Source organism: Anneissia japonica, unplaced genomic scaffold (assembly GCF_011630105.1).
Source record: "Anneissia japonica isolate Jap-2015-1 unplaced genomic scaffold, ASM1163010v1 scaffold401_len1656234_cov178, whole genome shotgun sequence".
In the NCBI taxonomy this organism is placed as follows: domain Eukaryota; kingdom Metazoa; phylum Echinodermata; class Crinoidea; order Comatulida; family Comatulidae; genus Anneissia; species Anneissia japonica.
Genome location: NW_022745982.1, coordinates 530,661 through 552,566, shown reverse-complemented (window position 1 = coordinate 552,566; position 21,906 = coordinate 530,661). Strand labels below are relative to the sequence as shown.

General features: G+C 35.0%; 1 protein-coding gene across 1 annotated transcript in view; it reads left to right on the top strand.

The window, feature by feature from the left end:
* Positions 1-14,214, top strand: part of LOC117120099 (proteasome activator complex subunit 4-like) — a 34,410-nt gene extending 20,196 nt beyond the window's left edge. The window contains exons 21-40 of the mRNA XM_033265106.1: positions 209-307; positions 609-767; positions 905-1,033; positions 1,739-1,930; positions 3,014-3,153; positions 3,481-3,534; positions 3,628-3,757; positions 4,060-4,307; positions 5,147-5,216; positions 5,764-5,889; positions 6,162-6,314; positions 6,881-7,077; positions 7,298-7,429; positions 8,354-8,574; positions 8,761-8,837; positions 9,814-9,942; positions 10,656-10,808; positions 11,186-11,339; positions 11,919-12,064; positions 12,844-14,214. Coding sequence (XP_033120997.1) covers positions 209-307; positions 609-767; positions 905-1,033; positions 1,739-1,930; positions 3,014-3,153; positions 3,481-3,534; positions 3,628-3,757; positions 4,060-4,307; positions 5,147-5,216; positions 5,764-5,889; positions 6,162-6,314; positions 6,881-7,077; positions 7,298-7,429; positions 8,354-8,574; positions 8,761-8,837; positions 9,814-9,942; positions 10,656-10,808; positions 11,186-11,339; positions 11,919-12,064; positions 12,844-12,978 — 2,844 coding nt within the window. The 3' untranslated portion in view covers positions 12,979-14,214. The remainder of the gene's footprint in view (positions 1-208; positions 308-608; positions 768-904; positions 1,034-1,738; positions 1,931-3,013; positions 3,154-3,480; positions 3,535-3,627; positions 3,758-4,059; positions 4,308-5,146; positions 5,217-5,763; positions 5,890-6,161; positions 6,315-6,880; positions 7,078-7,297; positions 7,430-8,353; positions 8,575-8,760; positions 8,838-9,813; positions 9,943-10,655; positions 10,809-11,185; positions 11,340-11,918; positions 12,065-12,843) is intronic.
* Positions 14,215-21,906: the final 7,692 nt, after the last annotated feature.

The window sequence follows — 21,906 nt, the reverse complement described above, 5'->3', positions numbered from 1 at the left end:
TGTCTAAATTTATTCATTCATTTGATTAATATTCAAATAGCATCATGCTGATAGCATCGACTAAAGCTCACAGTAAGTTTACATCAAATTCTGCTTGGTTTATTACCGATGAAACACTCCTACAATTATTTTATTAATGTTAGATGGTGAAAGATGCAATTTTAAACCACAATTTTGGTTTTATTATTTATATATTATTTCCTTTCAGATTTACTCGCATCTAGTGTCATATTTTGGGTGTAGTAAAGAAGAATATAATTCTAGAAGTCACAGTTTTGCTTTGGTCAAGCGGTCAATGGAAGACAAGGTAAGGGTGTATTGTCATTGGAGTGAATTGATCATGCGACATTCAAGAGTTAATTATGGGATGTACTTCAGTAGATTAATATGATTTTCATGCTTTGTTGTCACATGATATAAGTGAGTTAATAACATGTTGTTGTTGTTGTTGTTGTTGTTGTTGTTGTTGTTGTTTAGTGGATGTTTTACATCACAGCTAAAGATAAGATGATTTCTGAATATTATAATACAGATCTCTGTTGGAGGATAAACAATGGATGATGTGTGATTGCTATTCTCACCTGCAATAAATTGTTTTTTTTTTATAGCTACGCCGGAAGAAAAATCACCTACGACCGCTGTTGATTGACAGAGTCTACCTGCAACATGACTTCCGAAGGATAAACAGCAGTAAGGGGTCGTACACTGCAATCGACCGGGTCGTAGTTCACAACCTAGTCTCTCTATCAATAAGCCAGTATAGTGAGGTAAGTGTGAACGTGGTAATTGATATTATATTAAATTATTAAAATAGACACACAAATGGAAGGTAGTTAAGTTGCACCATAATAGACAGCCAGACAAGTGGATATTTATATGTAGCGTTTATTTTTTTGTTTTAAAGGTGCGCACGAAGGCCCAGGAGATTTTACTCCATTGCTATGATTATTATAGTGTTTCCAAGAGAGACACTGTAAACAAGGTGTTGGCTGGACTAAAGGAGGATAAAGATATACCACATCATCAGTTCAAGGTAATAGTAGAAAATAGATTGCAATATATAAGATTTATGAGTGTTCAAAATAGTAAAGAAACGTGAATATGAATGTCAAACAACATTAGATGAACAGTCAAATGTAAACACTATTTAAGAATTTAGACATTACAGACACAAAATAAAAGTTCTGGAGAACACAATTTATTAATAATAATAATTATAATGAGGATTCGCTGATATGTAGTCTGCCACTGAAAATCAGCATACATTGTGAAATTGATTGGTTGTCCGAGAGTAATGTGCAGTGCATGTTTGACTTTAGACATTTTAAAAGCAATTATTCTCTCATCTTGTAGGGTTCGCTGTACATAATGGTTGGGAATGGACTCTCTCCATTTGCATTCTTCCATAGAATTAGAAATGTAAAAACTAGAGACAAAATAATGGAGAAAACAACGAGGTGTGCGCAACAAATCATTTTAACAACAGTCCGTTCAGTCTGAAAATTAATGGACAGCACAGCGAGATGGATTGGTTGTCAGACAGTCATAATAGAAATGTAAATAGATCCCAACTAGGCACGTGCAACAGATTATGTTACTAATGATAATTGGCTCATTCTGAAACTGAAAATCAGTGGACAGAGCATAGCAAGGTGGATTTGTTTTGCGACAGATGTACGATGCAGTGTCCACTTGTCTTTAAAGTCATTTAACAGCAATGTATTGTCTCACCTTGCAGGGTTCGTTGTACATAATGGTCGGGCACGGACGCCCTCCGTTTGCGTGCTTCCATAGATGGAAGGTATTACATGACTGCTGGCTGGCCATCATCCAAGCCGGACATTCAGAGAAGCCGTCGATCATGGCTGTGATTGACAAGCTCATGGTCAAGATACAGAAGCATTTTAGTACAGTTGCAATTGAAAATCAAGTAAGTCCATTACCACATACCTTGACAACAAAATTATGTATAAAGTTCAACCACTTATTATAAACTAGTATCATTTGTGAATTTGGACATAAACACGTAACAATAAAAATGAATTTTTATAATCATACACTTTTGTTTAGTCGCCCTACTGAATGTCATGTAGTTTATATAGCGCTTTATGGCAAAGTCTCAAAGCGCTCGAGGTGTGGACTAGCTCGCACAGTACCTTTCTTCTCCCCTAAGGGTCTCTTTGTGTCTGAGCTACCTGGTAAATCGGTACCAGCTATATCTCATCTGTCCACAACAGGGGCAGTACACCGGGGTAACCCCCTACTCGTCTTGAAAGATGTACTGGGTTCTTTATAGTGCACACCAGCCATTGTGTACACTGGGCCTATGGTTTATAGTCCTTATCTGAGAAGACTTGTTCCACCATCTGAACCATAGGCAAGCGTCGCCCCTGCCTTAACCGCTCGGCCATGCAACTCGCCGAGCGAGTTGAATGCTATGTAGTCTGTTTTGTGAATACTTTACTAGGATGAACAAGCATATGCCTAATTTAAATCGCAGATAATAATTAATTGGTGATAAAAAGACCATTATTTTCAAGTTAAGTTCCAAAATGGGAAATTTAGCTTAAATATCAGTTAATCCAAGTTAGTATCTTGATTAGCAAAAAGAAAAATGTGGTAACAATTAATTACAATATTATTTATGCTGCACTGAAATGAATAATAATGAATACAGGGTTGTAGCTATAGAAAACTAAGGGTGAATGCTAGACATATTAAGGGTGTGTAAGTGATAACATTGGTAAACTCTAAATAATAAGAGTAGATTTTTAGCATGGGCAAAGGGGGTTTAATAAAGGTAGGTGGGAGGGCCATGAAATTAGAATGGGTGGAAAACTTTAAGGCTGGCTTGGCCCAGCCACACAACTGCCTCCCTGCTGAATTATTTTGTTGACACACGGTAAAGATTTTTGATAAGAGAAATTTAGCACGGTTCATCCAGGTAAGCATCTCACTAATAGACCGTTAACATCACTTCAATTTTTGTAATTTGCATATATCACACCTGTAGATAACCGATGAATGTTTGAAAGATGCTGAGCACCTATTGGACTCAACATCAGCACCTGCACCAATCAAAGGCGGACTTACAGCAGAGGAACATGAACAAGCTACACAATGGCTACAAGAAAGAAACCAAGAAAATACTATGTATGTATATTACAATTAGTTCCTTATTTGTATGGGGATCGCCATTTCGAGCTATGTATATTTGTTATGACAATATAGTGCAGTAAAACATATAAGTAAATACATACAACAAAGTTGTGGTTATTCATGAAGTTGAGGTTATTTACACCATTGCTTTATTTATTGTAGATGTAGATTATATGATTTTTATTATTAATATGGTAATCATTGTTATTATATGTAAATACTATTAGTAATTTATTATTATTATTATCATAATTATGTTTTTTACAGTATTATACATTGAATTTTAATATTAATTGTACTTTGTCATTTTTTTTTTCTCAGGATTTACAACAATTTAGTGGAATCTCTTGTTAATCTCATTGAAAATGGCAATCTGTGAGTTTTCATTTTTTAAATTGAGAATAAAAATTGACATTATATCAGTTGAAGTTACATCTGAGTAAATTCTGCTAATCTTAATTTTTACAGACGTTGGAAGTTCTCCCAGCTTGCCCTCGGTTTTCTTGGATTACTTATACGCACGGACATTCCATTTCCAGCTAGGGGTGTTCGTCTTATGGTCAATAGTCTAGTACACGAAGCTTTAACAGTTCGCAAGGTGGTATTTAAACTATGTCTGCCTTTAAAGCTATAATAAATGTGCAAATTAATAAATTATAGAAATAGAACCTATAATATGTATATTATAATGATGCTTGTGAATTTGTCATTACCAACCTTTTACAAGAAGACCATACACATAAAATTTGTGTAATTTGTGTCCTCCAAAAATAGAAGCAAAAAAGTCCATTGATAACCCTTTAAATCCCACACTGTATGTCAAAGAATAGAGTAATATATTATTTCTTTGACCTTTTATTAGTTTATTTTTTACTTAATTTCTGGATTATTTTCCAACAGATTGCAGTTGCTACAGTAGGTGCTATTTTAAAACAACAAAAGCGCCCTCACAAGATGATAACCATAGATCCAGCTGCTCAATCATCATCAACAGCAGCTGCGTCTGAATCTGAAGGAGGCCTGAACCCAGGCACCCGTTCCGACAACACATGGCACCACTACAACTGTACCCGTGCACCTACGAAAGAGGAATGGGAAAAATGGGTATTTGTTGAGAAGACGCATTGGGGCTATTACCAATGGCCAAAGTGAGTACCGTACTCGCGCGAATAAGCACCCGTTTGAATAAGCACCCCTCTTGAATAATAACAGATATTATACAGTATTTAGGGAATAAATGATAATTTAAAATAATAAATAATAGTATAGGTACTTTACCGGTTGTGATTAAAACAAACTTGTATAAAGCAAGAGTTCAGTAAATTAATATTTTGACTGTTGTCATTTATATTTATCATCCTCCATAGTAATTGTACTCGACTTCACATCGTTACATCGTTACTCAATCTGGGCTTCGTTCATGGGGTATTAATGAATATTTTTTCCCCTTCAAAAAGCGCTTCTTGAGTTTTACAATTTGCTGTAAGCATCCCTCAATTTTCATCTATTTCCATAAATGCCCCCTTAATTTCCACTCTGTTTTCATAAGTGCCCCGTTTAAATAAGTGCCCCGTTCGGATAAATGCCCCTCAAAAAGTGAAAAAAAAATGTAAATGTCTGCACGCTTATCCGCGCGTGTACAGTATTTGACATGTAGTAGGAATTTAAATAGTTCAAAGAATAACCCATAACTGGCAGTATGTCATCATGCTTAATTCAGTGTGATCAGTGACTACGGTAGCATCCACAGAGAGGTGCATAGTAGCTTGATGTTCCCCTCATTCCAGAACAACAGAAGCTGAAATAGTATTTGGCATCGAGGTAACCTCCAACTCTTGAGCCAAATGTGTACACCCGACCTTATTTCTTATCCAAAAAGACTTCGTTCTAACCAATACTGAATAATGATGATCATTAATTTTAATATTATTTAAATTAATTTTTTTCTATATCTTCATACAAACCGTTGTACATATTTCCATTGCAGACCTTTCAAAGTGTATGCACCAGTAAGTGAACAACCTAAGCTTGGAAGAAGTATAGAAGAGTTAACGCCTGTAAGTAATAAACCAAATTGTGGTTTACAATGGTTTCATTGTTTACAACCAATTTTTGTGTCTACTGCCCTGCAGTAGGCACTTTCCTGTCGCTGTATATATATATATATATATATATAAATATATATATATATACTGTATATATATATATCGTATAAATACTATATCTTTATATACACGTCATCGTTTTAAATAATCTGGCAGTAGACACACGCTCCCGCTGGGAGCCTATTTTTAAACATGAATATGTGTGCATTTAGTTTTTTTTTAGAAAATGATAGATTAGTTCGCACAGGAGTTGCATTTGAGATTCTGAATTGTAAGATCAGGGGTTTAAGTACACATTGGCTGTTCCTTTGAATAAAACATGAATAGCTGTGTATATAGCAATTATTTGAAATAGTATCAATCATTATATAGCAGTTGCCATTCCAACTGCCAGGCATCAGTTGAGGGGAGGACTACTGTATTACCTTAAATAGAACATGAATATTTATGTGTTTAGCAAATTCATTATAACGAAAACATGTATGTATTAATTTTACAGGGGGAAAAGGCAATCTATGTAGCCTTTAGCGATCCAGATTTTATAGAGCAACTAATGGGTTTCTTATCGCTAGAGGATCGTAAGGGCAAAGATAAATTTCAAAATAAACGATTCACGCTGTTTAAGGTATGTGTGTTTAATATTTGGTTATTTTATTTAATCTGTTCAAGGTCAGCACAGTCAACTGTTGATAAAATTTTCATCCATTTCAGTTATATAAGAATGGACTCTTCTGCTAATGTATATGAAATAATTTGTAATCAAGGCAAATTTCATAATTCTATTAATCATTCTTCTGGCCTATCTGTTAATGAATTTTCTAATATTTTCTAATGATTAATAGAATATGTATTTATATAGAATTTATTTGATGTTAGTATAAATGTTATCTCTTTTAGGGCTTGTTTCGTAACTTTGATGATGCATTTCTCCCGGTGCTCAAACCCCATTTACTAAGACTATCACAAGATGCTCAGGAGAGCAGTCAACGGTGTCTTTCAGAGATTGTGTCTGGTCTGATCAGAGGCTACAAGCACTGGTCATTTGAAAAGGTTAGATATTGCTGTGCTTAAAAACTGTCTTTATAGTAATGCTTAACAGGTTTTTTTCCTCTCATGAGCTTAATTGGCAAGATCACGATAACATAGTAATGATAATAATAAGAAATACAACATATTATTGATGATTATATAATATAGAGGTGCTTTAGACTTTAGTGAGCTTTGTAGTTGGATGGTACAGCAGGGGCACTACTAAAAGCAGAATTTGATATTGGCACTGGTTCCTTCTATTGCTTAGGGTTTCATTTGCTGAAATGAATTCTTTTCAAATAAGGATGCCATGATTGTAGGCTTAGTATATACAACTGTCTTGTGTGCAGCTATAGCCTGAAACTTACTGAAGAATAGGAGGGTACATTTTACATGCCACCAGAAGGACCCCAGCTGGAATATGTCTTTGACATTTAGTTGGTTTTCTTTATAGTATGTTACACACTAAAGAATACCAATCAATGTGCTTAATTATATTTTCTTAATATTCACATCACATCACCCACATTGCACTAGCATATACTCAATTTCTTGTTACGTGCATGCCTATGTTTACCAATAACCAGGTGGAGAAGCTTTGGGAGTTTCTGGTACCGATCCTGAGAACAGTACTCAACCAGATGACGGTGGATACTATACGAGACTGGAACATGTGTTTCTCAACAGCGAGCGAGAGCCGTGACCCTCGTAAACTTTACTGGCTTCTAGAGACGCTTATGGAAAGCCCCATCACAGGAGATGGCGGGTCATTCAGTGATGCAAGGTTGACCTTTTGTTTAGAGTTTGAACAATACTCGGTTACTACTTTGAATATTCAGATACTAATTTAGATATTTAGTTACTTTGAATATTTTGTTACTTTTTTTTTTATACATATTCAGGAATTCTTATATGTATTAATTTTCAACTATACGTTTTTGATAGGATTTATTTGCTCTATTAGTGCATTTACCAAGTCATTTTCTTAATATTTTTGTGTTTAGTCGACTGTTTGTCTTACAAGGTTGTCTTGTACAACAGGAGTGGCGGGTACCGGGGCTGCTTCACAGGCTCCTGGTCTACTTAGAACAACACCTTACACACACATATAAGAATGTACGAGATCGAGTAGGCAGGTGAGAACTTTTTTCAAATTACTATCTGTTGTCATCATTTTCAACAGATTTTGGATTAATACACCAATGATAGAAATAATTTTGATATATAAGTATATGGCAATAGAGAGCTCCATAATAGAGTTGGTTAAACCAAAGAGTATAGAATAGTAAGACGTCCGACTGCTGGGGTTTTTCTTTGAAACAGAATTCTATCTTGAAAAGTACTACTATGAACTTGAGGCATCCTTCAAAAGAACGTAAAAGTTGTTTGTATTGAACACGTGCTTTGTCTATAGAACGCATGTTTAAATTTCGAACTCGATTTAAATTCGAATAGGGCACCCCCTACCTTGTGGTACTACTTTTTTTTTGTTTCATTGAGTGCATGCAAAATCAGGGCATTTTTAACCACTTTCTATTCTATACTCTTTGATTAAACCTAGTGGTAACCAATGTGTGTACACTGAACCTAGGAGATACTTGTATCCCTGATTTCATTCCATCAAGATGCTCACACTGTAAAATACTGGTTATAACTGACCGTCTTTTAGAAGAGAAGAGGCTGGTTGGTAAAGACCACAGTAAAAGGAGATTGTTTCTTGAAGCATTTACTAGATGTACCAGGTGTACTGGTCCATTCAGCCCCTGTTACAGACAGACAAGAGAAGCTGGTACCAGTTGACCGGGGAACTCAGGCATGAAGAGATCCGTAGGGTAGAAGCCGGCTACTATAAGAGCTAGTCCACACATTAAGTGTTTTCAGACCGTTCTGGTATAATGCACTATATAAATTTAACTACATTACTTTAAATGCCCGGGGCTGGAAATGCTCAGTGTGAGTTAAAAAATGTTGAGAGCATAAATGCAAATGAACATAAACTATGTTATGATATTAATATTCACTTGCTTGGATAAACCAGTGTCTTTGTTTCTTTTTTACAGTGTTCTTTCCTGGATATTCCTCTTTGATTTTGCCATGCCAAATGGTAATGCAACTACCTCACCTCACACTGCAGATTTCGCAAAGAAGTTACTACCAAGACTTGCGGCCTTGCAGACGATAGAAGTCGAAAGCAGTGCATCGGCAAGCAATACAGAAATGATGGAAGTGCAATCACGCGAAGAAGACGGGAGGCAAGATATAATTAAACTTAGCAAAACAGGTCAGTTCACTGGAGTTATCTATCATAAAGTTGGGATAGCGTAGTTGAATTTGGTGCACGATTGTCATGCTTGGCTTAATAGGTCAAGATCTAAATGTTTTTTTTTTCTCTTTAAATTCAATCTTTATATTTAAATGATTTGTATTGTAAGACTTACATCATTGTAATGTCTTTCTTCCTTTGCAGTAATGAAGTGGCTTATAGGTAGTTTAGGTAAAATGTACTCGCCAATCTCACCAGAAATGCTCAAGTTTTTACCAATGGTAAGCATAGTTTTATCCTGACTAAGCATTTAATGACTGTCCTGTGAAAATGACAGAAAATCATAAATGTAATTTTGAAATTAACTTGCTCTTTTTGCAGTAACATACATATTATTATCTTGAGCATAGAAATGTTCAGTGGCAGATTAAAGGGGGAGGGGGGCAAGCTGTCTGGGGCCCCATATATTTTACAAAATAAAAAAAATAAAAAAATTGAATAAAAAGGAAAATTATATTTAAATTTAGGTCTTTGAGTGCCATTTCCAGTCATCTAAAGGTGTAATAATCAGAAATGTTCTTAACTCAGCACCAACCATAATGGAACTGTGGGGTTTAGACCCTCCATCTCTTGAAGTCCCTCCCTGGGACCCCATCTATTTTTAATTCCTGGATCCACCACTGATGTTCAAAAGGTTGATGTTTTGCCCTATCTGACGTGTTATCGTACCAAATTCTCAGTACATTCCCAAATACTTGCGTAAAAATTTTTGCAAGTGATTTGGGTGGGAATCGAACCCATGACCTCCAGGAAATACAGGTGTCTTAACCACTAAACCACCAAGCTTATGCTTAATGACTAGTGTTGGATTTGCTCCCCAAGTATGAGTGGCTACTGCAAATGCTATTTCGATGTGTGTTTGCCTCAGGAAAATATCACGGGGGTGATGTTCAAGTTGATAATTTTTATGTTACATGAAAGTGAGCAATTTGAATTTCAAAAATTATCTTTATGATTGCTTTTTTGTATTGTTTATAGGACAATAGATATTTAGTAGATACCTGTTAGCTATTAAAGCAGGGAAAAAAGCACTCTCGGAAGTTTTAACCAGGGGTTTTTTTAAGGATGAAATATTTGTTACACCACTCCTCATAGAGTAGTAGAAGCATACGTTTTGTATGAGAACTACTGACAATGCAAGTTGTACCCAGATTTTGTAGTAAATTTATATTTATAATTTTGTTTAACACTTCACAGCTTGCACCCCTTGAAAATGTAGAATCAGACGAGGAGTTGAATGAGTTGGCATGCCTCACGTTAGCTTGTATGGCTCAGAGTCTGCTGCCCTCGCACAACATTCCGTATGCAATCCAGGCTTTACAAGAGGTTAGTGAATGTATGTTGTATTACAGAGAGCAGCTAAGCTTAGTCAGCTAATTTGGTTGTAGCCACTGTGTGTGCACTGTTCATTGAGAACTTTTCTGACCTTTGACCTTGCTTCAATTCCAATTGCTGCTCTCCTTGTATTTCAGCTGGGGGCTGCATATTTACATTTAAGCCTTTGGTCCTGTGTGCAATATGGCCCATGTGTCATATTTTAGGATTCAGTACACTCTTTGGAGTTGGGATTATCTTGCAGTGTACTGCCTAAATCACCACTAGAACGACCGCACTGGGAACAACTTTCTCGTACTTAATTGTTTATCCTTGGTGTTTAAAAACCAGATACTAATAACTCAATACAGATCTGTAAGAGCTTTACCCAAACATTTTTAGTTTACATAGAATTCATATGAGGTTTGCACATCCCAGAACCAGCATACTTTCGTTAAATGCGTAATTAGCATAAGAATGTGGCAGACAAATCAAGTACATTACCTATCATTTTAAAGCTTAAAATGTTGACAATATGAATATATATAAAAGGCAATTTCATTTTGGTTTTGATATACTGATGGTGATTTTTTCATGTCAAGCCCCATAAAGTATTAGACATTGTATCTTTCGCATCATAACTCTCACTCAAAAAATTGCAATAAATCCAAAACATAATTACTGATAATATAAATATATATTGTACCTGTTTGTTATTGATGCAGGTTGCCAATGGGACATCGTGGCGAGGAAAATGTAGCATGCTACAATACATGCAGGTTATGATCTTCTACAACCTGTTTGCCATCAGTCAACCGGAGTATGTAGAGCAGATTAAGAATCTAATAGTTGGGCTGCTAAAGGATGAAAGACTTGAGGTAATTTAACTCCTCGATAATTTAGTTATTGTCTTTATTAGTGTCCTAGAAATAGGGGATATACTCAGTTTTAAGAGTAATTAAAAAAGTTATGTTTGCATGTAGCGCGCTCAACTAAAGCTGGAATCTCACAGCGTCATCAACCAAGCAACAAATCCATCTCTAGTGAGTGTTAGACAAGCAATGAGGTCTCCTATTTGTCGGTTGCTGTGTGCAGATTGTCGTGTCCACCTCACTGCGCTCACATCAATAACTTTTTTTAAAAGCAGCTATGATAATTTGGAATTTAAGATGATAATCAAGTCCAAAGCATTGGAGCAACAGCTGGAAAAGCCATAGCCTAGAATTGAAATCTCTTGTATCTTTGTTTTTATTAGGTACGTGAAGCAGCTGCTACAACTTTAAGCGGCCTGTTTCATTGCGGTTTCTTTAGGATAGACTCTCAACTCCAGAAAGACTTTGAGAAGATGTGCAAGACGAAGCTGCCTGCAAAGAGACTAAGATTACAAGATCCTCAGTTTAATGCAGAAGGTTAACACTATCCACTATTCATAAACATAATTTACACCACATGACTAAAATATAGATTACAACACTAAATATAAAAAAAAATGAGAATGAAACAAATTATTTTAACTATACAAAGTGCAAATACTTCATTAAATATAGCTATTTAAAAAAGACACATTTCCATTTTTTATTAGGTTTGTATAGATTTTAAAGACTAAGTGAGAGAGATATTGTTAAAACTCTTCTAGGCTACCTTGGCACTTAACACTTTTTAGTGTTTCTGTCACGGCCAGGGTGGATAGTAAAGATAGCATCAAAGTTTTCTATTAGTTCATCTTTTGGTGTACTTACCTTGGAAGGAAGTTTAGCTTGGAAAATTAATTGCCATGCACTAATTGCATACTTGTTCATGATTGTTATTTTAGTTCCATTTGTAATTTCTTTTTGAGGCCTATGTTAATAAACTGTATAATATATAAACCTCTGTATAAAAACAACTTACTATTTTGCAGGGTCAGTTAAGCCAAACCTACCAGACATTTTTTTGTTCATATGAATTAAACTAAATTGTTTTTTTTTTTTTTTTATTTTTTATTATAGCTTTCTATTCATCTATCATTCAACGTCATGCTGGTGTTCTTGGGTTAAGTGCCTGCATTCAATCATGTCCTTACGACGTCCCTGTTTGGATGCCACAAATTCTTATGGATTTGACCGACCATCTCCATGACCCCCAACCAATTGAGGTACGTAGCTCTTTGGATTTTGCTCTTCATTTCTCTTCCTATCTATCCGTTGTTGCACATACAGCAATATTTTTTATATGCATGCCTATATATATATATATATATTTGGCTTTCTTCTGTATTATAGCCAATAGGAGATCGATTTTATACAAAATGCCAACATTATTAGATCTATATGTTTGTTTTTATTTAGCCACTAATAGTACCAATAATTATCTGTGGTCTTAAATTGCAAGTGAAGCAATGTTTAGTTCAACTATTGTTTGTTTTTGAGGTTTCTTAGTTGATTTAATTAGCACCGATTCAGGATAGGTTCAATTTAGTCGGTGTGTAATATAATAATAATAATAATAAGAATTTATAAAGCGTAAATTGAACGACCAAGGTGCATTATTAAAGGCGCTGTGTATGTTAATGATGGAGGAGAGTTTTAAGTAATTTTTTTAATGAACCAACAGAAGAACAATTTTTAATGTGTGCAGGAAGTGAATTGCAAAGTGTAGGTGTGGCAAAAAAATTTTTGGCCAATAGTTTATAAGGATAAGCGGGGAAGGGAGAGCAAAAAATTATCAGATGATCTTAAGGTGCGTCCAGGAACATAAATATGGGTAAGCTGATAGATAGGTTGCTTATATAAACAAAAGTGCTTTAAAAGTAAGTAGCAAGTTTTTGCATGGTATTTGTATCTTCGAACAGTCATTCAAAAATTCAATAGATTCATATATATAACTATCTGTTTCCCTGTCTATCACCAACAACCGACCCATGTTTTCTTACAGTTAACTGTCCGTAAGACCTTCTCTGATTTCCGAAGAACGCACCACGACAACTGGCAGGAGCATAAACAACAGTTTACGGATGACCAGCTCGTAATATTGACTGACCTCCTAGTGTCCCCATGCTATTATGCATGAGCTATTCATCATGCCTCAATAAACTTGGTATTTTTGGCATTTCCTTTTGACCTCATCTGTTGTGCATCAGTGAACTGGGTATTTTTTCATGTTTGTGTGACTGGATATTTGAAAGGGCACTAACAGATTGTTGTAATTGTCTGTTTTTATAAATTTATTTTTTATGCTCTTGCTCTAACATTTTATGCATAGTACTGTATAATTGTTGATTTTCTAAAAAAAAAGGCGATTTTATCCAATATACACAATTTGATTTTGATTTTGTTTTATTAATATTTTTATTTGAATTTATTATAACAAATTTCATTTGCATATTAACCTAGTGAAGCTTTTTGATTTCACTCAATGTGCATGAGCAATGAGTCTTAAAAAAAATCTCTTTTGCAGTCATCACATGATATGATAAACAATATTCATGTGGTTTCATATAGTTATACCATGAAAGTGCGCCCTCTGCATTCTGGCAGGGAGGTAGAAGTGCACCCTCTGCAACTTAGTATTGAAATTAAGGCATATTGATTATGCCCAACAAATAAGTAATCAAGCCGTGGAGGTGCAAATCAATGTCAGATAGCTTCGTAATCGGCGTTAAATCTCACAAAACGAGCAGAGGGAACCATGGCCGTATCCAGGATTGCCTTTTGGGATGTGTGGAGTGTGCAAAAATTTATCAACTTGTGCATGTGGGTCAAGATCGAAGAGCCGGTGGGATTATAGCTTAAGTAATATAGAGGTTCCAAAGTCTTTGATCAATGTTAGCCTCGTCATCCATGAAACGCATATACAGTAGTACTATCTATACTAAAAATTAACAAATTATTTTTTATATCCAGTATATTCTTGATTATTTTAAAAGTGTTGACCTTTTTGATCGCAACCCCTTGGCCAATTTCCCAGATACACATGCCTAATTTCTATACATTTTGTTTTTACAAACCAAATAATATACCACTGACCTTTTTACTTTCTTTCCATGAATATTATCTTCATATATCTTGATAATCCTTTCCATTCCTATGAACTGTAATATAGAAATGACAATAATTATGCATGTTTGTTACCTTAATTATATCCACAAAAATGATAAGCATTGGTCAACTAGAAGCTTGGTTGTGCAGTAAAAAGTTGAACAGCTAGCTGCTCAATAAATAACGGGTTAATCACTTTTGAACAACTGCTTACATTAAATAAAGCAAGGTGTATTTTTTTAATGAATAAATATATAAGATGACATTACCTATATACGTTAATTTATCCATAACAGTAATTAAATGCTACTTGAAACTTTAATTATCATGCTTGCTTCTGAGGTCATTTAATGATTTCAACCTTTCTAAGTTCTTTTTTAAGTTTTTAATCTCATGAATTTCTATTCTGAACTGAAAAAAGGAAGGGGGTAAGAAGTGAAATGGGGTAGTGAGAATGGTATGTACCTGTTGCGTTATTGTTTCAAGGCAACAGAATAGACGGTTGCAACAATCAAAGTTAGGCAGTATGTTTTTGTTTATGCGACAATATTTACTTAGTATTCTAAAAAAGAAGATAAAATAATGTCTTGTGTATTATTTTTTTAATATCCTGAAATAATATATATATATATATATACTGTCTCTTATACACATCTAGATGTGTATAAGAGACAGCCTATTTATCTGTGAAATGGACTAAATGATCCGTTTTTTTATGTAAAGTTAGAATTAAGAAGCTATTTTTTTTCACCTTAATGTTGGGGAGGACTTCGAGTGATATTTTTTTTACCAGAAATATTCTTAACTAATAATGTTAATGTATATTTAAAAGAGGCTCTGGCTAATGGCAGTTAGTAGAGCGCCTCCTATGTTTTAACTTTTGATTGGGTGTGGAACAAAGATCTTATATAAGATCTTTGGTGTGGAAAGTTTGCCAAAAGGGGGCGTGTGTAGTCCCTATTAGTAGAGCTATAACGGCAGACAATTGAAGACAGTAAATACAGTAGTACAGTATACATAGGGCTATTTGATGTCCGATACTTTTTCACAATTGGGCAATAGAGTAATAAAATTAGAAACTGTTATCAATTAAAGCTTTGCATAATTAATGCACTTGTTGTGAAGTATTTAACAGCTGGATTTTGTTGTTTCTGATTTCCGAGTAATAGATTACTGTAATTAATCCTCTATGAAATCTGATTAAAATTATAATTATTTTGAAGAAAATGCTCAACTCTGTCTCAGCGTGTTATTGCACAGGTGTATTACTTTTATTATCAAAGTGTTTATTTTTGCCGGCTGAAACTCGAATTTGCCTATCCTCATTGCATGATTGCATGACCACACCCAAACTCCAAAAGCGGTACGGTAGTACAGGATCCGAAAATATTTTGATTGTTGTAGTTTTGTACTTTATTGTTTATTTTTGTTACATTTCTTGTTTTTGCATGTGTAAACCAACGATTTCAGCCTGTGAGTTTCTTGTTTTGGTTTTCTTTTATACCTTTTTGAAGTATTTGGGAACGTAGTGAGTATTCAGTACGATTACACGTCAGGTAGGGCAAAACATTACACTATGCAAGTAATACTGTACAAACAAAAAAAATATACTGAAACATAGTCGATTGGCCGAGCGGTAAGGCAAGTGGGGGCCGCTAACTACAGCCTTAACATCGGCGATAGTTCAAGCCGTTCCTTGTCCAAGGTTCCGTTGGTAGAACCACAGGACTTAAAATGGAGGCCCAGTGTATACTTCTGGCTTGGGTGCACTTTAAAGAACCCATTGCATCTTTCGGAAAAGTAGGGCGTTACCCCGATGTTATGGTTATTTCAGCCCCTGTCGTGGAATGATGTGGACATAAGCTACTTTACGGCTGCTATGGTAGTCAACGGACCACACCCATACGCAATTCAGCACAGTGATGCTGCAAGTTATGCGTTATTCTGCTACCTTTACCCTAGCTGAGAGGAAATAATAGAAGTTTGACAATAACATTTACTTTTGTGTGAATTTCAGCTTACTAGTATAGTGAAAAAATGGGCCCCCGTGACCATTTTTCGGGGACCAAGGTTTCTCTGCTGATTTGGCCTTACTAGGGTATAAATAAAAAAATGAGCGGGGGTGAGCCTCCTGGAAAAGGGCGGAACATGTTTTTTGGCGGCCATTTTTAAAATGGCCGCCAAAATCAAGAGAATGGCTCATAACTTTACTTCTACTCCATGAAAAAGGGTAAATATGGTGTAACTATATGTTATAAGGGTCACTGAATTCAATTAGACATGTTTCAAAAACCTAGGATGGCAGCCATTTTGAAATTCAGGATGGCTGCCATAGTAATCGTTGAAAATCAAATATTCCAGTATAATTCCATTTCCTGTCGTTGAAAAATGGTAAATATGATGTCTACTCCTATGTAATTAGGCTCTCTGAGTCCAATAAGAATAACTTCCATAAGCTAGGATGGCAGCCATTTTTAAATCCAAGATGGTCACCACATAAATTGTCAAAAATCAAATATTTTGGTATATAATTGCATTTCTCCTCGCTTGAAAATGTGAAATTTGGGGTCTAATCATATGTTATTCACATCATTGAGTCCAATGAGCATAGTTTCAAAAACCAAGCATGTCAGCCATTTTGAAATTCAAGATGGCTGCCGTAATAATCGTTGAATATCAAATATTCCAGTATACTTCTACTTCTTATCGTTGAAAAATGGTAAATTTGATGTATTCTCATATGTTATTGGGCTCTGCAAGTCCAATAAGCAGTTTCAATAAGCTATGGCAGCCATTTTAAAATTCAAGATGGCCACCACAAAAATCGTCGAAAATCAAATATTTTAGTATATAATTGCACTTCTCCTCTATAAAAAATGTTAAATTTGGTGTTTAATCATGTTATTGAGCTCACTAGTCTAATGAGCATAGTTTGAGGAAGCTAGAATGTCAGCCATTTTGAAATTCAAGATGGCTGCCGTAATAATCGTTGAAAATCAAATATTTTAGTATAATTCCACTTCTTGTCCTTGAAAAAAGGTAAATTTGATGTATTCTTATATGTTATTGGGCTCTGCAAGTCCAATAAGCATAGTTTCAATAAGCTAGAATGGCAGCCAATCTAAAATTTAAGATGGCCAACACAAAAATAGTCGAAAATCAAATATTTTGGTATATAATTGCACTTCTCCTTGATAAAAAATGTTAAATTGGTGTCAAATCATGTATGTTTCTCAATAGAAATTGTAAACATGGTGTCCAATGACTTGTTATGGGCAATCCAAATTGAGTCCAAATAACGTAGTTTTAAAAGGATGACAACTATAAGTTTTTCCAATATGTCTGCCATTATTATGTACACATTTTACCTTACAAAATGCAAAAATAATAAATCTTTAGAAATACTACTACTATATAATAAAACATAAGCATTTGTTTGATGAACCTGTCTGTCTCTTCGGGATTTTGTTAAACTCTTTACTTGATAAAAACTGGTCCTGTAACTTCATGTGTGTATTAGGTATTTTCTGCCCATTTGATCGTCATTCTCTTTCTTCATATTTGGTCGACTCTTATTTACTGTATGGGTCATTAACACATATAATGGCTGATGCATTGTGATGTTTTTTAAATATATCTGTGCATTTGTTGACATAATTCTCCCAAGTAAACAAGGAACCATCTTCATTAAGCCTTTGTTCTTTATTAGGGATTGCCTTTCTGATGACCATGCCCATATCGATGATAGCTGTGTATTCTGTATCTGCAGAATTGATTTTTGTATTCATAAAGTGGACAAGTTTTGATTTCTGGCATTTTCTAAATGTACCATTAGCATTGAATATGGCCAGAGATTTAGAGGCTACTCTCACCAAAGTTACAACTTTTGATCGACAAGTGGAAATTATATACCAAATATTTTATTTTTGACGATTTTTGTGGCGGCCATCTTGAATTTCAAAATGGCTGACATGCTTGGTTTTTGAAACTATGTTCATTGGACTCAAAAATGTGAATAAAATATGATTAGACCCCAAATTTAACATTTTTGAGCGAGGAAAAATGCAATTATATATCAAAATATTTGATTTTTGACAATTTATGTGGTGGCCATCTTGGATTTCAAAATGGCTGCCATCCTAGCTTATGGAAGTTATTCTTATTGGACTCAGAGAGCCTAATTACATAGGAGTAGACATCAAATTTACCACTTTTCAACGACAGGAAATGGAATTATACTGGAATGTTTGATTTTTAAAGATTATTATGGCAGCCATCTTGAATTTCAAAATGGCTGCCATCCTAGGTTTTTGAAACATGTCTAATTGAATTCAGTGACCCTAATAACATTAGTTAGACACCAGATTTACCCTTTTTCATGGAGTAGAAGTAAAGTTATGAGCCATTCTCTTGATTTTAGCGGCCATTTTAAAAATTGCCCCCATGTTCCGCCCTTTTTCAGGAGGCTCACCCCCGCTCATTTTTTTATTTATACCCTAGTGATGCCGAATCAGCAGAGAAACCTTGGTCCCCGGAAAATGGTCACGGGGGCCCTGTTTTTCACTATACTATACTCATTAAAAATATGTAAAAATAGTCTATATAAAAGGATATTCCTTCATATTCTAAAATATATTTATATATTGTTATAAAAATAATACCTAATAAAAACAAAATCGGGAAAGAATCGGCGTAGCATTTGGCCCTTTTGTAAACCCTTCGTGCCAACCCCGATTACGGCGGGTTTTGCGAAAGGGGCCAAATGCATCTGGCGTGTGTGTGTATACTGACAGTAGTGTAGTCTGTTTTATTTTTGAATTAAAGAGAAAAGGGTGATCGATAACATACTTAGGCAGTGCATTCTTGTCAACAACGGTTCTTTGTAAAAATGAGTTATTTAAAAATATTGGCATAAAAGAAAAAACGTGTGATGACCCAGTGGCGCCTCTTGAATAAGGGGAAGTGGGGTGGGGACTCGATGATTAAGCGAGTGCACTAGCTCACAAAATATCTTCTTGAGCGTGCTTTCTTTACTTCAAACATTTTCAGTGGAGGATGGGAAGCTGCTGGGGGATTTTCTAGGGAGGGGCGTGCACCTACCCCCGCCCTTTGCTAGGTATGATGTAATACGAATGTGTGTCTTCTGTAGCCTAACGGATGGTTTTGCATTTGGAAGCATTAAATCTCATTAAACACAGTAGACAAGACATCTTGGTAAGGATTGTTTCTATGAGGCCTATTACCTATAAACTATTATTTCAGTCAGTGTCCCTGGAATTTATCTAATCCTGCAATAAACATCTTGGTGCATATGAATGATTTTATTTTTCGAATAGCTGAACTCAAGGCAATTCAACAGAAGGACACACATCTCCGCTCTCGAACATAGCGCGTGCGTACAGTCCTTTGATCTTTACTGATGTGGCATCGACAATCCGATACTAGTTCTAAGTTGCGAGTGCAGCCGTCAATTATTAGTCTATGCGCGCCATACGTTTTATGGTGTTAGTAACTATTTTATTAATGTTGGGTACTTCGCAATGTGTGTTACATCTGATTTCTTTTGACCGTTAGCTTGTTAAATGCTTCTATAAACTGCAGTTTGATTTGTGAAAATTGACCCAAGAAAATGAAAAGTTTAAGCATTTGAAAATTTACGAATTTTATAAAATGTCATATTCTTATGTAACATTAAACTGTCATTTTGACAATGTTGGACTAAGGTGCACAAAACGAACATTTGAGTAGATACAGAAAATTTATTATTTTTTTCTGCGAATTGAGTCTCATGAACGACAATACACCACAACATCGGTAAAATTAATGTTGAAATGAAGAATATAATTTCAGTCTAATGTTCGTGCAAAATGTTATAAGCTTTTGTAATCACGGCACGACGCGCGATTATCATGGCGGCTAACACATGGTCTGGTTGCTATGGTTTTTGTGACGTTCAGCGTTTAGGGACGCGCGGCGCCTAGAATGTCGATGCCAGAATTTTACAACCTTTGATGTCCCGAGATGTGCGTCCTGTTGAATGGAACTTTCCGCTAAGCCCCGCCCCTTGGATATTGCTAAGGTCCCACAAGACGACAGTGTTAAAACCATGGAGGTAATTGATAATACCTCCATGGTTAAAACATACCAGAACACGTGCATTTGTGGGACAACACGTGTGTTTGTGAGACGCGCGCTTATTCCTAGCGCTGTTCTGATTAGTCAGTTGTTAAGTTGATTGACACTCCGAAAAGGTCTATTGCCTTGCTGAACTCAAATAACTAGAACTTTTGCACGCGCACTAAATAAGAGAGCGTACCCATACTGTATCCAGAGCAACTGTTACTATAACAATGTGTACACGCAGATATTACCATAACAGCATCGCTCGCTGCTCTGCATGTGTTGCCACTACCCCACGGTTAGTATTCATTACCAATCCTGCACACTGCACAGTCCTGTGCGGCATCGTTACCGGTACCGGGACCATGACTGAAGACGAACTATAATTAGAAACGGGGATGAAGGACATGTCTATCACAAGTTGAAATCCATTTTAAATGTTAGGTAGGGCCTACGGGTCACTGTATTTTACCATGGTTTTACCGACTATTTAAAGTAAAATAAGGTATATAATTATAACAACCAATACAGAATGTCTGCTTCTTCATAAACGAATTGTGTTTATTCGAACATTTGCTTGACAATACATTTGAAAACTTTTAACTCTACACTACAATAACGCTTATTTTTTTTAAATTTATCTTTTTGTTCCCAGTATTGTTAAATATCGATTGTAATAATAATAATATGTCGCTCTTAAATATCGATTGTAAAAGAAATTCCAATACAATATATTATGTTTCGTTGAAGTCAATGTTTAAAATGACTTAAATAGGCCTACAAATGCTTTCAACATAAAACCAAGAATTTGTTGCTGTTATTTTGGTCTAATTTAATCTGTTTTCATAGCCGTGGAAGGCATACTGAAAGTGGTCCGGCCATTCGAGGGTTGGGGTGGGGCTGAAGAGGTTTGAAGACTTACTTCCTCTGATAATTTTGTTTCTGTTGTAGATTCTTGAAAATGCGCTCTCCTATCTTTCCAACAATCAAATATATTTTCTTAGATCCATCTTATTAAATTAATTTTATTCTTTAGGCTTTTTAAAATTTACATATATTTTAGTGCAATTTTATACAAGTGTAAATTATGAAATTCAATATATTATACCGTATAATATTGTATACGCTGTCTCTTATACACATCTAGATGTGTATAAGAGACAGATATATATATATTCGTTTATTTTTTTAGATTATAAACTGCTGTATGCCTATGTACGTCATTGTGAACATTGACTTGAACGAAACATGATATGATATTGTACTGGATTTTCTTTTAAAATCGATATTGACCAATACTGTGAAATAAAAAAAAATCAATCAATTAAACGATATTGACCAATACTGTGAAATAAAAAAAAAATCAATCAATTAAAAAAAAAAAAAAAATCAACGTTTTTGTATGTGTCTATTTAAAAGTTTTCAAATATATTTTCACCAAGATGCTAAAGTCAATCAGATGTTTGAATTATTTTATTATCTTAATAAGTGAACTACTGTACATGGCTTTTGCATAACTTTTTTTAAGGTTGAAATTTCGAGTGCGATGATATTCTTTTGCTATAGCAAAATTTCAAACCAGATGGTGGATATATTCATTCTACATTAATAATTGTTTTGCATTTGACAGAACAATACATTAATTACGCTTTCTTCGCTTACGACCCCACCCTCTATTTTTCACCATTTTAAGGCGGTTAGTGGTGATTGTTTGGTTTATTTGTTCAAACACATTAAAAAACATACGGTAGGCCTACATATTTAAAAAAATGAAGCTTTGAATCCGCCCCCTGGAACCCCACCTGTGCGATAGTAGAAGTATGTATCAGAATTTGTTGGC